General features: G+C 44.0%; 1 protein-coding gene across 1 annotated transcript in view; it reads left to right on the top strand.

The window, feature by feature from the left end:
* Window positions 1–865: 865 nt before the first annotated feature.
* Window positions 866–17,917, top strand: part of LOC144693405 (papilin-like) — a 52,710-nt gene continuing 35,658 nt past the window's right edge. The window contains exons 1-7 of the mRNA XM_078563284.1: window positions 866–892; window positions 1,416–1,566; window positions 3,789–3,875; window positions 6,443–6,737; window positions 11,255–11,363; window positions 12,364–12,493; window positions 14,040–14,352. Coding sequence (XP_078419410.1) covers window positions 866–892; window positions 1,416–1,566; window positions 3,789–3,875; window positions 6,443–6,737; window positions 11,255–11,363; window positions 12,364–12,493; window positions 14,040–14,352 — 1,112 coding nt within the window. The remainder of the gene's footprint in view (window positions 893–1,415; window positions 1,567–3,788; window positions 3,876–6,442; window positions 6,738–11,254; window positions 11,364–12,363; window positions 12,494–14,039; window positions 14,353–17,917) is intronic.

The raw sequence follows: 17,917 nt of genomic DNA, 5'->3' as shown, positions 1-17,917 counted from the left end.
GTGGAGAGTGTGTGAGAGAGAGAGAAAGAGAAGTATGTGTGCGTGTGAGAGGGATGAGAGTGGAGAGTATGTGTGAGAGGGATGAGAGTGTATATGTGATAGAGAAGTGCGTGTGAGTGAGGAGTGCGTGTGAGCGAGGTATACGTATGAGAGAGAGGGAGAGGAATGTGTGTGAGAGAGAGAAAGAGAACTGTTTGAGATAGAGAGAGAGGTGTGTTTGAGAGAGAGAGAGGAGCGTGTGTATGAGAGAGTATTGGTGAGAGAGAGAGGAGTGTGTGTCAGAGAGAGATAGGAATGTGTGTGTGAGAGAGAGATAGGAGTGTGTGTGAGAGAAAGAGAGAGAGGAGCGTGTGTATGAGAGAGGAGTATTGGTGAGAGAGTGTGTGTCAAAGAGATAGGAATGTGTGTGTGAGAGAGGGATAGGAGTGTGTGTGAGAGAAAGAGAGAGAGGAGTGTGTGTGAGAGAGGGTAGTGTGGGTGTGAGAGGGAGGAGTGTTTGTGAGAGAGAGGGAGAGGGGTGTTTGAGATAGAGAGAGAGGGGTGTTTCAGATAGAGAGAGAGGGGTGTTTGAGATAGAGAGAGAAATAGAGGAGTGTTTGAGAGGGAGAGAGGAGTATTGGTGAGAGAGAGAGGAGTGTGTGTGTGAAAGAGAGAGAGAGAGGAGTGTGCGTGAGAGAAAGAGGGGAGTGTGTGAGAGAGAGAGGAGTGTGTGTGTAAGAGAGAGAGGGGAGTGTGTGCCTAAATCTGGCTCACTCCCGTCTCAGGGTTCTCATTCGCCCTCACCCCTACACACCAACATGCACCCTCATAGTGAGTGAGGGTGAGTGAGATTGAGTAGAATTGAGTGGGATTGAGCCAGCCAAACATGCTTTCACCCTATCACACTCCAATGGTCATCTTTATTTATTACTCATTTTTAAAAATTATCAAGTTATAGCTGTGGCATTTTTTTTTTAGCTCAGCAATTCATACCTCAGCTATTTTTTTTGAAATTCATGTTTATTGTTGTGCCAAACCTTATCTTTCCGAAATTTGCTCATCAGCTCCTTGAGTGAGAAAAAAATTGAGATGTGTCCCCCCATGCGTAGAGGTTGGACAAGCTTGGTTTAACGTCTCATCTGAAAAGACGACCCAGCTTCAGGATTGCAAAGGGTTAGTTTTGAGTTTTAATGTTGCTTTAGGTCAGTCACACTGAAACAGCTAGCAGGAAGATCAGGTTTATCAAGGAAAGAAATCTACCCACTATAATGGAAAGATTGGCATTCTGGAAGTTGAGAGACTCAATGGGATAAAAGACGTTCTCAATCAGAACCTGTGTTGCAATCTAGTGAAGTTTTATTGAGAAGAGGAAGAAAATGTAATTGTTAATATGTTAAATTTGATATTGTGTAGCTCATTGATTTTTGTACCCTCAGTGCTCTAAGAGCTGTGAGTCAGGCCGCCGGAGACGGCAGGTGATCTGCTACGACCAGAACCGCAAATATCAGGATCCACAGAAATGTGACCCAAGGGTCTATCCACGTGAATTTGAGGATTGCAACACTCAGCCCTGCTATCTGCCACAAAGTGAGTCAATGTTGGCAAGGTTGCTTCATTTTATTGCATTTCCTGTTGACTGTTCTGGGTATTGTACCTGTTTATTCATCATAGGGATGTTTTTTGTCTCCATTCTCGGAGTGTGCATGCTGGCATTTATTAACTATCCTAGTTACCCTGAGAAGCTGGAGGTGGCCCTTCTTCTAAAACTGCTTGTTGCAATTTGTTACTGACAACAGCAGCAGCTCTATTCTGTCAGATGTTACTTAGGTTAATTAGATGTTAATTTACCTCAGTTATCAGCAATATGAGTCAGCAAGCCGACTCACCCAAGAAACTTCAGCACAAAAATCAAGGCGGACAATCCAGTGCAGTACTGAGAGAGTGTCCCACCTGCCCTCTCAAGGGGTAGTAAAAGAACCCATGGTGCCATTTTGAAAAATGTCTGTTGTCCTGGACTATAAATATCCCTCAATCAACATCACAAAAACAGATTATCTCAGGGCTTCCCAAACTGTGGGTCAACTGGGGGTCACGAGTCGAGATCTTGGAGTTGTGAGTTCTGAGGCAGGAATGGCTGTCTTGGAACTTGGACTAATTTCTGACAGCTGCCTTTAAATCCTAGTGTTTTTTTCTATTGGTGGGCGTGGCCTAATGGACTGCTGTCTGAGGCCTGATTGCTGCTGCAAAAAAAGCCTATGAAAAGGTAGGTGTTCATTTTTTTGTAGAAACCCTACACTTTCATCAACTCCTCCAACTATGCCAAACCAACACAAACTTATATCCTGGGTACTAACATAGATGCAACAAGTTTGCTACCTCTTCTGTCATTACAACAGCTGAAGCTTGTTCAAATCAGTTTAAATTTGAGAGATATACATATGCAATTTTAAAAAGTATATTCATGCTTACTATAGTTTTATGAGACATAACTTTTTTATAGGGGAGGAAAAATCTTTATGACTGTGTATCACACTGATATTTTCTCTTGTGTATAACTAAAACCTGATTGTGGTGACTATCATAAAATCTGGTTCTCCATGTAATTTACAGTCATGTATGTCAAATGTCCTGCACATGCAGAAAGGGAAGATTTTATCTAGTTAAGAATTATAGAGAGTGATAAAGAGAAATGTAAAGAGTTAATTATGCATTGTTGACGTTATGATATATTAACTTTGAGTTGAGATTATTGCGAGTACCTAGCCGCTTCAAGCATGCTGCACAATAATGATTGCGCGTGCTGTCTGTCTGAAGCGCCCCCCGCCCCCATCTCTCCCTGCTTGCTCGCTCAACAGCTCTCATACCTCCCAACTTTTTACTCCAGTGTCACATTAAGTCTGAGGCATTAAAGTGGGATCATACCGGGAAAAGGTTTGGGGAGCACTGGATTGTCAAGTGGCTGTTTGAGGCAACTTGCTGTACGTTACTTGAGTTACATTACAGCAGTAACTACACCTGGAAAATGTTTCCTTCATTGTAAAGCACTTAGGTGCTACAGAAATGCAAGCCTTTCTTTTTCAAAATACCACAGCAGTCATCCATATGGGGAGTCTGGGAACCAAGTGGGATTGTGAGTGTAAGCCAGGAATCCAGGTGCGAGCAGGGGGTCTGGGTAGGCAACGGGTAGTCTGGTGAGAAGTGGGGAGTCCAGGGAGGGAGCCGGGATCAAATAACTTTGTTACTTTAGAAGTTCCTATGGAAATATCAGGCAGCTTATCCAATGGCTGAGCTCCAGTGTGAACTGTATGAACTAGGAAGGTCCAAAGTTTGTACGCCAGTTATTTCTGAATTAGCTGTCCTTCGTCATGGTTATGATTGGCCTCAGCAGTCTGGAATTATAGAAGGAGAGATTGCATGGAACATTAGAACAGGAAGAGGCAATTCAGTCCATCCGAGCAGCAGCCTGGGTGCGAGAAGGGGATTCTTGGGAGGGAGCAGGGAATCTGGGGAATGAGTGGGGCATCTGGGGCGAGTGGGAAGTCCATGTATCAGGTTGCTGATACATGTGAAGCTAATGTGAAGCATTATTGAAGAGCCCCATTTCTGTGGATGCCACCAGCTGTTGTTGGGTCTCCATTTACCTGTGAATGCTTGGGGCTAGAATTCATTGCGTTAAATGATTACATAAGCCTACTGTGTGCACAGTGCTAATGATTTGTTTCCACTTCATATATTTTTGATCAATTTTTGTTTCATTTTTGATTGAATCCTGTCTTGTTTTGTTAATTCTGTTCCCTTACTACCGCCAGTGGTTCCAAGCTTTCCAGATCCCACGGGATTCAATCCCGATGAGGATTTAATGACTATTCCATATACTGGACACCTGCCACACTCTGGTGAGTTACTCCTTTTTGAACTTCCCTCTGTGTCTGTCTTGTATAAGTAACAATGTTCCTGTGGAAATATCAGACAACTGATCAAATGACTGTGCTCCAGTGTGAACTAGGAAGGTCCAATGTTTTTATGCCAGTCATTTCTAAGTTAGCTGTCCTTTGTCATGGTTATGATTGGCCTCAGCAGTCTGGAATTATGGAAAGAGAGATTGCATGGAACATTGGAACAGGAAGAGGCAATGAATTGGCAGGAAAAGGCAATCCATCCAGCCTGTTGCACCATTGAATTGGATTATGGCTGATCCAATGGACAGTGGCTTCAATGCCGCTTTTGAGCCTTTGCTCCATATTCCTTGATACCCTTACCCAACAACAATCTATCAGTCTCAATCTTGAAAACTTTAATCACATCATTTTGGAGGAGAGAGTTCCAGATCTCCACTCTCCTTTGTGTGAAGACGTGCTTCCTGACATCACCGCAGAGCAGCCTAGATCTAATTTAAACCCTTGTTCTGGATTACCGCCATTAGAAAAAACAGTTTCTCTTTATTTACCTCATTGAATCATGTTAAACACATTGATTGGGTCACCCTTCAACACTCCCCAAAAGGAATACAAGCCAAGTTATCCAACCTGTCCTCATAAATGAATCTGTTAATGAATCCACCATCCGCAGTTCTCAGGCTAGAGTGTAGAATGTTGACCCATATTGGAAAATGCCTGGTCAGGGAAGGATAAGGCTTTGCTAATGCTCTCTGTAGTTAGTTGGACAGTTTGCCAATACTACGGGCTGGATTTTGCAGGCCACCCACAGGCGAGAAGGCAGGTAATGGATCCATAAAATAGAGCGCCGCAGTCGTTGATGTCCCACCTACCTGCCCCACCAACATTTTACGAGCATTGAGGAATCCATTAGGCGGGCTGCCCATTCCTGGCCCAATTATGGCCCTTAAGTGGGCAATGGTTGCCCACTTGAGCACTTCATCCTTCCACTGCTCAGATTTATTAGGCAGTGGGAGAGGTCAGCACCCAATGTGCGTCAAATTTGACCCTCTGGGATGTTGGCCAGTGAGAGGCAAGATTTAGCTCCTTTCTAGATCCCTGATGCCAGTTGGAGACTCCCCACACACTGTTTTCCCTCCCCACATGCACTCTCTCCCCTCTGCTCTGTCCAGCATGCCCCTCCACCTCCCTCACCCCCTTGCCGGGTCTGCCCGCCTGAGATCCCAGACTTACCTAGAATCCGGTTCCATTGCTGAACACCTCCTCCTTGGCCTAGCTGCAATACCAGCAATGGCCAGCACTCCCAGTGGCGCTGATAATACTGCATAACTGCTGGCAATCACAAAGCTCCGATTGGCCATCAGCTCTATGAAGTGGGTCTGGCTCCTGGAGCGGGGCAGTAATCTCACCCCATAACAACTAAAGACCTGTCAGCCAAAAAATTAAAGCGGGGTGAACCGGCCAACTAGAGGCTGTCTCGCCCCTGACATTTACAATGTGGGGAGCCTGCCCTCAGTGCATAACCCTGCCCAATCTGTTAAAGGTCACATATGAGTAATTGTCCCTTGAGGGAAGGAGTCCCAACAAGGAGAATACCTTCAGGAGAAAAAGGGAACATTTAAGTGAATTAAGAAAAATATTGAGAGAATGAGATGGATAATCCCACCTGCTTCTCTACTTAGACTATGCTACAGTGGATTCAAACTCCATCTCAGATCTTCAGAGAATTATATACAATCTCACAGCTGCTACCATTAAATGTGACCGTGAAGTGGGATGTTGTTTAAAACCCAATTTAGGGAAGGAAAGCCTTCCTTACACAGTCTGGCCTGTATGTGATTCTGGTCCTAAACCAACATGGTTGACTTTGAATGGTTCTCCCAAGCAAGTCCCTCAATTGCATCAAACCTCTACAAAGGAGAAGGACCATCACCACCTTCCCAGGACAGCTAGAGTTGGACAATAAATGCCAGCCCTACCAGCAACACATGAATTTTGAAAAAAAGACTAGCTGCTTTTAGTGTCGCCGAACTGCTTTGTCCAGGTGTCAGTAATGGCTCAGAGGATAGCTCTCACATCACCCAGTCAGAAGGTCATGGGTTCAAGTCCCACTCCAGCGACTTGAGCACATAGTCTGGGCCAACAGTCCAATGCAGTACTGAGGCAGTGCTGCATTGTCATCACCTTTTGGATGAGATGTTAAACCGAGGTCCTGTCTTTCTCTCTGGAGATCCTGTGACACTATTTGAGAAGGTGAGCAGGGGAGTTCTCCCCAGGGACCTGATCAATATCGCTAAAACAGATGATCCAGTCATCATTTAATCATGCTGTGCACAAATTGTCTTCCATGTTTCCTATGTTATAACAGCGACCACACTTCAAAATACAGTACTTCAGTGTCTGTGAAATGTTTTGGAAAGTAAAATGGTTGGGAAAGGTGCTATAAAAATATAAATCTTTCTTTCCAAATTTGATTAGTCAACTTTACATGATCGAAGGGACAGGATTTCTAACTTCAGCGTATTGCTAATCGGCAACTAGTTAATTATTTTCTGTCCAAATTTCAGAACGATATTCTCCGAACCATCTGCCAGAACGCACTGAGACGAACCTTCTTCCTGTTCCATCACAAAAAAATGAGTGGAACCTCTCTAGATTTTACCACTCCAACTCTGAATCAGATTCTCCTGATACTGGATCAGTTCCTGACCCATCGAGGTCCCAGCAGTCACGACAGGAACTGATAGGTTCAGAGACTAGAGATTGTAACACGGAACCTTTTGGTTGCTGTCCAGATGGTTATGCTCCAGCAAGCGGACCAGGAGGGGAGGGCTGCCCTTCAATCCCCTGCTACAAAAGCAGGTAAGCAGAAGATCCGCTCCTTTAATAGCCATTGCCCCAATGCTCCGTGCAATCTCATAAGTCAGAAAGTTGTTGGTCTAGATCCACTCCAAAGACTTGAGCACATAATCTAGGCTGACATTCCAGTGAAGTCATGAAGGAGTGCTGTACTGTCGGAGGTACCATTTTTCAGATGTCAAACAGGCACTCCCTTTTGGCCTCACAGGTGAATGTCAACGATCCCACGGCAATGTTTGAAGAAGAGCAGGGTATTCTCCCGCTGTCCTGACCAATATTTATCCCTCATCTAACATCCCATATAAAACATTATCTCCTTGCTATTTGCGGGAGTTTGCTGTGTGCAAACTATCCTGTGTTTCCTATATTAGGACCATGACTACATTTCATAAGTACGTCATTGGCTGTAAAGTGCTTTGGTCATGAGGCCATGAAAATTGCTATGTAAATGCAAGGCTTCTTACCTTTGTTTCTTGCCAAACTTTTCACTCTATCACCCGTGTAAATGGAAACCAGTGCCAGCATTTATCGCCCATCCCTAGTTGCCCTTGAGAAGGTGGTGATAAGCTGCCTTCTTGAACCACTGCAGTCCATATGGTGGAGCTACACCCACAGTGCCGTTAGGAAGGCAGTTCTAGGATTTTGACCCAGCGACAATGAAGGAACAGCGATATATTTCCAGGTCAGGATGGTGAGTGACTTGAAGGGGAACTTCGAGGTGGTGGTGTTCCCATCTATCTGCTGCCCTTTTCCTTCTGGGTGGTAGTGGTCGTGGGTTTGGAAGGTGCTATCGAAGGAGCTTTGGTGAACTCCTGCAGTGCATCTTGTAGATGGTAGACACTGCTGCTACTGTGTGTGGAGGGAGTGAATGTTTATGGATGTGGTGCCAATCAAATGGGCTGCTTTGTACAGGATGGTGTCAAGCTTCTTGGGAATTGCACTCATCTGGGCAAATGGGGAATATTCCATCACATTCCTGACTTGTGCCTTGTGCTGGACAGGCTTTGGGAAGTCAGTGATTTTCAAAGCCCACCGCACTGGGTCCTGACCCTACGGCTCTTTGAAAATCCCAGCCATGGAGTTATAACCATAAGACCATAAGACATAGGAGCAGAAATTAGGCCGTTCGGCCCATCAAGTCTGCTCCGCCATTCAATCATGGCTGATAAGTTTCTCAACCCCATTCTCCCGCCTTCTCCCCGTAACCTTTGATCCCCTTACCAATCAAGAACCTATCTATCTCGGTCTTAAATACACTCAATGACCTGGCCTCCACAGCCCTCTGTGGCAACGAATTCCATAGATTCACCACTCTCTGGCTAAAGAAGTTTCTCCTCATCTCTGTTCTAAAAGGTCTTCCCTTTACTCTGAGGCTGTGCCCTCGGGTCCTAGTCTCTCCTACTAATGGAAACATCTTCCCCACGGTCCACTCTATCCAGGCCTTTCAGTATTCTGTAAGTTTCAATCAGATCCCCCCCCTCATCCTTCTAAACTCCATCGAGTATAGACCCAGAGTGCTCAAACGTTCCTCATATGTTAAGCCTTTCATTCCCGGGATCATTCTCGTGAACCTCCTCTGGACCCTCTCCAGGGCCAGCACATCCTTCCTGAGATACGGGGCCCAAAATTGCTCACAATATTCTAAATGTGGTCTGACCAGAGCCTTATAAAGCCTCAGCAGCACATCCCTGCTTTTATATTCTAGTCCTCTTGAAATAAATGCCAACATTGCATTTGCCTTCCTAACTACCGACTCAACCTGCAAGTTAACCTTAAGAGAATCCTGGACTAGGACTCCCAAGTCCCTTTGCACTCCAGATTTCTGAATTCTCTCCCCATTTAGAAAATAGTCTATGCCTCTATTCTTCCTACCAAAGTGCATGACCTCACACTTGCCCACGTTGTATTCCATCTGCCACTTCTTTGCCCATTCTCCTAACCTGTCCAAATCCTTCTGCAGCCTCCCCGCCTCCTCAATACTACTTGTCCCTCCACCTATCTTTGTATCATCTGCAAACTTAGCCAGGATGCCCTCAGTTCCTTCATCTAGATCATTAATGTATAAAGTGAAAAGTTGTGGTCCCAACACTGACCCCTGCGGAGCTCCACTAGTCACCGGCCGCCATCCTGAGAAGGACCCCCTTATCCCCACTCTCTGCCTCCTGCCAGACACCCAATCTTCTATCCATGCTAGTACCTTGCCTCTAACACCATGGGCTCTTATCTTACTGAGCAGCCTCCTGTGCGGCACCTTGTCAAAGGCCTTTTGGAAGTCCAAGTAGATAACATCCATTGGCTCTCCTTTGTCTAACCTACTCATTACCTCCTCAAAGAATTCTAACAGATTTGTCAGGCATGACCTCCCCTTGATGAAACCATGCTGACTTTGCCCGATTTTACCAAGTATTCTGAAATTTCATCCTTGATAATGGACTCAAAATCTTACCAACGACCGAGGTCAGGCTAATCGGCCTGTAATTTGCCATCTTTTGCCTCACTCCCTTCTTAAACAGCGGGGTTACATTAGCGATTTTCTAGTCCTCTGGGACCCTCCCTGACTCCAGTGATTCCTGAAAGATCATCACTAACGCCTCCACTATCTCTTCAGCTATCTCCTTCAGAACTCCGGGGTGTAATCCATCTGGTCCAGCTGATTTATTCACCTTCAGACCTTTCAGTTTTCCTAGCACCTTCTCCTTGGTGATGGCCACCATACTCACCTCTGCACCTCGACTCTCTTGAACTTTGGGGATGTCACTCGTGTCTTCCACTGTGAAGACTGACACAAAGTACCTATTCAGTTCCTCCGCCATTTCTTTGTTCCCCATTACTACTTCTCCAGCGTCATTTTCCAGCGGCCCAATGTCCACTTTTGCCTCTCTCTTACCCTTTATATATCCAAAAAAACTCTTGCAAACTTCTTTTATATTACTGGCTAGTTTACCCTCATATTTAATCTTCTCCCTCCTTATTTCTTTTTTAGTTGTCCTCTGTTGGTCTTTGTAGGCTTCCCAATCCCCTGGTTTCCCACTGCTCTTCGCCGCATTGTATGCTTTCTCTTTAGCTTTTATGCTGTCCCTGACTTCCCTTGTCAGCCATGGTTGCCTCGTCCTCCCATTAGTATGTTTCTTCTTCCTAGGGATGAATTTTTGCTGTGTCTCCCAAATTACTCCCAGAAACTCCTGCCATTGCTATTCCACTGTCTTTCCTGCTAGGCTCATCTCCCAGTCAATTCTGGCCAGCTCCTCCCTCATGCCTCTGTAGTTGCCTTTATTCAACTGTAATACCGTTACATCCGATTCCAGCTTTTTCCTCTCAAATAACAGCACAGAAGGAGGCCATTGGGCCCACTGAGTCCTTGATGGCTTTCTGTAGAGCAATCCAATCAGTCCATTCCCCATAACAAAAACAGAATTACCTGGAAAAACTCAGCAAATCTGGCAGCATCGGCGGAGAAGAAAAGAGTTGACGTTTCAAGTCCTCATGACCCTTCAGCAGAACTGAGTAAAGTTAGGAGAGGGGTGAAATATAAGCTGGTTTAAGGTGGGGGGGTGGGGTGGGGGGAAAGAAGTTGTGGGGCGGGGGGTGGTACCCCCCACTCCAACTTCACACCCCTCACCCCAACTTCTCTTCCCCCACCCCACCCCACCCCACCACCTTAAACCAGCTTATATTTCACCCCTCTCCTAACTTTACTCCGTTCTGCTGAAGGGTCATGAGGACTCGAAACGTCAACTCTTTTCTTCTCCGCTGATGCTGCCAGACCTGCTGAGTTTTTCCAGGTAATTCTATTTTTGTTTTGGATTTCCAGCATCCGCAGTAGTTTTTTGTTTTTAGTCCATTCCCCATCTCTATCCCTGCAGTACTGCGAATTTATTTTCGTAAGTGCCCATACAATATTTTTTAAATCATTGAGCTCCATTTGGTCTCTGCTTCCATCGCACATAGTACATTTAGAATATGTTCTAAATCAATGGTTCTGACAGTGAAGGGCCCCCCAGATGGTCTGCATGGGTTCTCCATGTGGTCCACAGACTGGTCCAAAATGCAAGTCACTGCTGTGCAATGCCACAGCCAAGGTGATGCGAGAAACAGGCCAGTAATCCTCACCACCCCCAATTCATGTGGCATCCCACAACTGACTCCTGGATGCATGAGTTGTCACTAAGTGCAGACAACAACCATATTGTTTTATAAGCAAGGCTTATGTTACTGATACAATATACAACTCCGAGATCAGATATTCAACACTTATGGGGCTGAAACAAGGAAGAGGCTGAATGTGAAGCCTGACATGAGATTGAAGCTCTCCAGTTTGGAACCAGACATCACCTCATTGGTGCCTCATCAAAATGAACTCCATTCTTCCCATTGATTCTGATGACAATTTTGCAGTGGCGGGCGAAAGCAGTTGGGGTAGGGCCGGTAGGTGAACGTGGCCCCACCTCATTGTTCCACAGATAGAAAAGTTTGAGAACCATTATTCTAAATGGTGGAATGATATTTTTTGAAATGATCAGGTATGGATGCTGCCCTGATGGAGTGACATCAGCAAGAGGATTTAACCAGGATGGGTGCTCAAGATATTCAACGGATGATTATTACAATAAAAATGATCAACAAATTTTTGTGAGTATATCAGTGACTCTTTCTAATTCGGTGGCTTCTGCAAGTCATTGTAACATGTTTCAACAATTGAACAGCAGAAGAAACCAATGGCAGAGTTTGGACTGGTCTTGCACTGAAATGGAAAGCTTACTGGATGAAAATACTTGGGCAACAATTTGTTTCCTTCATGATACAAATTTTCATTTTTATTGTTACATCTCCACTCACCTTGTACCAACTTTCCAAATCTCTTGAATCCTGTGACTTGTTGCTTTGTGTGATTTCCCAGATGCACCCATCCTTGTGTGAGACTGGACAGTATGTGTTGGCCTCCGGGGGAGTATCCATCCTAACCTGATCCTATTCTCATCACATGCCCTCTTTCACACCTTCAGGAAGGGTGCAATGATCAGCACTACTTATCCAATTGTAGCACCTTCAGTATCCATGAACACATCATAGACCAAGAATTGAACCCAAGACCTTTTTGGACTTCCTAGCTTAATGTTGTCCAGTATATCCACCACGAGGCACATAACATAATCATATCCCATTCCCCTTCACCACTGTGCTCACTCACTTACACTGACTCCTTGTCCAGAAACCCCTCAATGATAAATTTCTCATTCCTTATTTTCAAATCCCTCCATGACCTCGCCTCTCCCTATCCATCTAATCTCCTCCAAGTCTCCAAGATATCTGTGCCCTTTCAATCCTGGCCTCTTGAGCGATTTTAATTGCTCCACCATTGGTAGCTGCACCATCCACTGCCTGGGCTTTATGCTCTACAAAATCCTCCCTACACCTCTCTGCCCCTCTCTCTTTTTAAAACAATCCTTAAAACTTCTCTCTTTGATCAAGCATTTCATCATCTGTCCTAATATCTTCTTATGGGCTCAGTGTCAAATTCTGTTTGACGCTTCTGTGAAGTGCCTTGGGATGTTTACTCCATTGAAGGCACTACATTGTATATATATCTCCATATTTTGAATTCAGCAGCTACTTTATGTACTTAATGCAGGAATCACAGGTCACTGTTAGGGACAATCCATCAGTTGAGTGTCGGAGTTCCATGTTTGGTTGCTGCCATGATGAATCTACATCTGCATTAGGACCAAATGGTGAAGGCTGCAGGAGTAGCCCCAGGCACCGTAAGTAGTACCTTATTTTTGGAGCTGCTTTACAAAAGGTGCAGTTGTTTAATGGCTGTTTGAAGGTGAGAATCACACTTTTATCTCCCCGTTCTTTTGCCTCTATTCCAATCAGGTGTGGGACTTGCTGTAATCACATGCTTATTGCATTCTGAAAACAACTGCTTGGGGGCATGCAAACTGAGCAAATGAGCACCCTTCGCTGCAGAAAGCTGCCTGTGCTTTGTGCTTTTACTGGTTGAGAATTGATTGAGAATTTACTGGTTGAGATTGAGATTGAGAAACTCAGTTTGGGGATTGCTTACAGATCAACGTGCTCTTATTGTAGATTTTCATACAAAATCACTTCCCTCACTGATCACAGTCCTGGTTCCTTTTGGTGAATAAATGCGGAATAGACCAAATGTCCTTGAATCTGCTACAACAACTTGCATTTATATAGCACATGGTAAAATGTCCCAAAGGGTTTCACAGGAGAAATTATCAGGCAAAAATTTGTCACCATGCCACGTAAAGAAATATTACAACAGATGACCAAAATTTTGGTAGATTTAAGAAGTGTCTTAAAGGTGGAAAGGCAGAGAGGTTTAGAGAGGGAATTCCAGGGTTTAGGACCTCGTCAGCTGAACGCCTAGCCACCAATGGTGAACTGATCAAAGTTGGGGATGTTCAATGGGCCAGAATTGGAGTACAGGTAACTTGAAGGGTTGCGAGTTTTTGGAGGTTACAGAGGTAGGGAAGGATGAGGCCATGGAGAGATTTGAAGGAAGCAAATTTTAAAATTGAAGCATTTCTTGATTGGAAGCCAATATAAGTCAGCAAACACAGGGGTGATGGGTGAATGGGTCTTGTGTGAGTGAAGTCACAGGCAGCAGGGTTTTGGATGCCTTCCAGTTTATGAAAGGTAAGAAGTAGGAAACCAGCAGGAGTGCAGTGGAATAATCAAGTCTAGAGGTAACAATGGGGTCAATGAGGGTTTCTGCTGCAGAAGAGCTGAGATGGGGTGAAGATGGCCGAGGATACAGAATTAGGGTACGGGCAGCAGAATTTTGGATGAGCTCAAGTTTACAGAACTGTGGACTCTATGTAATGATCCTCCAAATTTAAGCATGGATGTTAGAGCATCATGGGCTCTTATTTTATTAAGTAGCCTTATGTGCTGCACCTTATCGGAAATCTAAATATATTATATCTACTGGTTCCCCTTTATCTATACTGCTTGTTACCTCCTCAAAGAATTCTAATAAATTTGTCAGGCATGATTTCCCCTTCATGAAGCCATGCTGACTCTGCTTAATTAGATTATGTATTTCTAAATGCTCTGCTATTACACTCTTTATAATAGATTCTAACATTTTCCTAATGACATATGTTAAGCTAACTGGCCCATAGTTACCTGTTTTCTGTCTCCCTCCCTTTTTGAATGAGGGTGTTACATTTGTTTTCTAATTCCCTGGGACTTTTCCAGAATCTAAGGATCTTAAAGGTATAGTCGGTGAAATGTCTAATATTTGCTCTTTCTGGGATGTGGGGGATTTATTTGCAGCTTATCCAGCTACGTGCTTGTTAATGAGTGCCAACGGCCCATGCACAGATTGGACAGTCCGATGGTTCTTTGTCCCGGGTGCTGGGCTCTGTAACCGCTTCTGGTATGGAGGATGCCATGGGAACAAGAACAACTTTGGCGCAGAGGAGGAGTGCCTGAGTCAGTGCAAGAGATCGAGCACCCACAGTGAATCAACTAGCATGCCCGCCGAATTACCACACTGGTGGGTCCCTCACACAGGACGTCATTCTGGGTCCTATCTGCCTCCAAATAGAGAATCTGTACAACCGCAACCAGAACAGCCCATTTACAGGTAGTGCTGTTGTTACCACGTTATATACTAACAAATTGCTGTATCTTTTTTCTGTGTTTTTCTTAAATACATACAAATGATGAAAGACTTTGATAAAGTAAATCAGAAGAAATTCTTTCTACCGACAGGAGCCTCGGCAACCAGAGGATGCAGATTTCAAATAATGGTGAAAGAACCAGGAGGCAGTTACACCCCTTAGTTTAGGTCCTTCAGATTTGGTCTGTGATGAGGGGCAGGGAGGTGTAACTATGAGTGAGGCAGGTATGGAGGTCCAGAAGGTAGCACTGGAGGAACCTCAGCCCTTTCCAACTTATCCAACAGGTTTGAGGACCCTGTAGCCTATGTGACAAGTACAGGGAGGATGAGCAAACTGACCACAGCAAAGTGGTATGGGTTGAGGGGAGGAAATAGAAAGGAATGTAGTTGTAGTATGGGGCAGTATAATCAGGGTGATAGATACTGTTCTCTGCAGCCAAGAGCATGAGTCTTGAAGGCTGTGTTGCCTGCCTGGTGCCGGGGTTAAGGACAAACCCTCACGGCTGGTGTAGAAGGATCCAGTTGTCGTGTTCCATGAAGGTACCAACAATGTAGGTAGGACTAAGAAAGAGGCTCTGCTAAGGGAGTATAAGCAGCAAGGGACTAAATTAAAAAGCAGAACCACAGAAGTAATAATCTCTGTATTACTACTTGAGCCATGAGCAAATTGACATAGAGTAAACAAGATCAGAGTGTTGAATGCATGGCTCAAAGATTGGTGTGGAAGAAATGGGTTTCAATTCATGAGGCACTGGCACCAGTAATGGGGAAGGGGGGAGATGTACAGATTGGGACAGCATTCACCTGAAGCATGCTGGGGCCAATATTCTGGCGAAACATATAAATGAGACCAAAGAAAGGGCTTTAAACTAAAAAGTTGGAGGTGGGAAGAGAGGGCTGGAAGAGAGAGTCCATGTGAGGGGAGATTTAGAAAGTTAACAATAAAGGACAAGACAATAGTGCAGATTAAATATAGGGGATTGACAATCATAGTGTGAAAGAAAGGGATAGGTTGTACAAACCTATGAGTGCACCAGCAAAAAGGGTAAGAAGACAGAATTAAAGGCACTTTAATTTATTAGGAGGTAAGAAATAGGGAAAAAAGCCACTGATTGGATGATTTATAGGTCCCTGAACAGTAGCTACACTGTAGGAGAGAGTACACATCAATAAATAATGGGGTCTTGTAAGAAAGGTACTGCAATAATCATGGGTGATTCTAACCTTCATATAGATTGGGCAAATCAAATTGGCAAAAGTAGAGTCAAGAATGAGTTTATAAAATGTATTCAGGACAGTTTCTAAGAACAATACATTCCAGAACCAGCCAGGGAACAGGCTGTTTTAGACCTGGTAACGTGTAATGAGACAGCATTAATAAATGATCTCAGAGTAAAGGATCCCCTAGGCAAGAGTGATTATAAGGTGATAGAATTTCACATTCAGTTTGAGGGTGAAAAACTAATGTGTTACCTTTATAATTGCCTTTATTTAAATTTATCAAGATAGTTGGCTACAGTGGAGTTAGAAAATAGGCTAAAATAGGTAAGATGTTGGAGATGCAGCACCAGACATTTAAGGAGAGACTTCATAACTCTCAACAAAGATATATTCCATTGAGGAAGAAAAACTCTGAGAGAAGGATGCACTATCTGTGATTAACTAAGAAAATTGAGGATGGTATCAAATTGAAAGAAAAGGCATACAATACTGCGAAGATTACTGGTAGGTCAGAAGATTGAGAAAATTTTAGAAATCAGCAAAGGATGGCTAAAAAGATAATGAAAAGGGAGAAATTAGAATACGAGAGTAAACTAGCGAGAAATGTAAAAACAGACAGTAAGAGATTCTACAAGTATATAAAAAGGAAAAGAGGCACTAAAATAAACATTGGTGCCTTAGAGGATGAGATTGGGGAATTAATAATGGGAAATGAGAAAATGGCAGAAACTTCACAGTGGAAGACACAAAACACATCTCAAGAATAGTAGAGAATCAAGGGGCAAAAGGGAGGAAGGAACTTAAAACAATCACTATCACTGGAGAAAAAGTACAAGGAAAACTGATAAGACTAAAAGTTGACAAGTCCCCTGGACATCAAGGCCTGCATCCTAAGGCTAATAAGATGGTGGATGCATTAGTTGTAATCTTCCAAAATTCCCTGGATTCTGGAAAGGTACCAACGATTGGAAAACTGCAGACGTAATGCTTCTATTCAAGAAAGGAAGGAGGCAAAAAGCAGGAAACTATAGGCTAGTTTGGCCAACATCTGTCATTGGAGAAATGCTAGAATCCATTATTGAGGAAGTAGTAACAGGACATTTAGAAAATCATTATACAACCAAACGGAGTCAACATGGTTTTATGAAAGGGAAATCGTGTTTGGAAAATTTATTAGACTTCTTTGAGGATGTAAAAGCAGGGTGGATAAATGGGAACCAGTAGATATAGTGTTTTAATTTTCAAAAGGCATTTGATAAGGTGCCACATAAAAGGTTACTGCACAAAATAAGAGCTCATGGGGTTGGGGATAATAGCAAGTATAAAGGATTGACTAACTAACAGAGGAGATATTGTGATGCATTGGGTAGCATTCCTGCATCTAAGCCAGAGGCTCTAGGTTTGAGTCCCATTTCAGGACTTGATGGCCACGGAATATGAGTTCATAAAATGATCAAACAAGTTGATTGTCAACCTGCAAATCCTTCCAATACACCTAAGGGTGGGAGAGTCCCCTGGCCCCCTCAAGCTGTAGCCTCTAGTTTCAGGCTAGTGACCCGTTCTAGAAAAAAAAGCTATGGAACACAGATGTAAGCATGTGCTTTGTCTGGCTCATGCATCTCTAGATGCGAGAAATCTTCTAAGTCTAACTAACAGGAATCAGAGAATTGTGATAAAAGGGTCATTTTCAGGTTGGGCAAACTGTAACTAATGGTGAACCACAGGGATTGGTGCTGGGGTCTCAACTATTTAGAATCTATATTAATGACTTTGGTGAAGTATATTGTAGCCAAATTTGATGATAGAACCATAGAAAACTCATGGCACAGAAAGAGGCCATTCAGCCAATCGTGCCTGCACCGGCTGAAAAAATTAAAATCTAGCAGCCCATTTTAATCCCACCTTCCAGCACTAGGTCCGTAGCCTTGCAGGTACTTTAGGTGCAGGTCCGGGTGCCTTTTAAATGAGTTGAGGGTTTCTGCCTCCATCACCAAACCAGGCAGTGAATTCCAGATGCCCACCTCATGTCCCCTCTAATCCTTCTACCCATCCCCTTAAATCTATGCCCCTGGTAATTGACCTCTCTGCTGAGGGAAACAGGGCATCCCTGTCTACTCTATCTAGGCCCCTCATAATTTTGTACACCTCAATCAGTTCACCCCTCAGCCTCCTCTCTTCCAAGGAAAACAACCCTAGCCCACCCAATCTTTCCTCATAGCTGCAGTTTTGAAGCCCTGACAACATTCTTGTAAATCTCTTCTGTACTCTCTCCAGAGCAATTATGTCCTTCCTGTAATGTGGCAACCAG

Source organism: Cetorhinus maximus, chromosome 18 (genome assembly GCF_964194155.1).
Source record: "Cetorhinus maximus chromosome 18, sCetMax3.hap1.1, whole genome shotgun sequence".
Classification (NCBI taxonomy): domain Eukaryota; kingdom Metazoa; phylum Chordata; class Chondrichthyes; order Lamniformes; family Cetorhinidae; genus Cetorhinus; species Cetorhinus maximus.
Note: the sequence above shows the minus strand (reverse complement) of the source record. Positions and strands in the feature narration are given on the sequence as shown.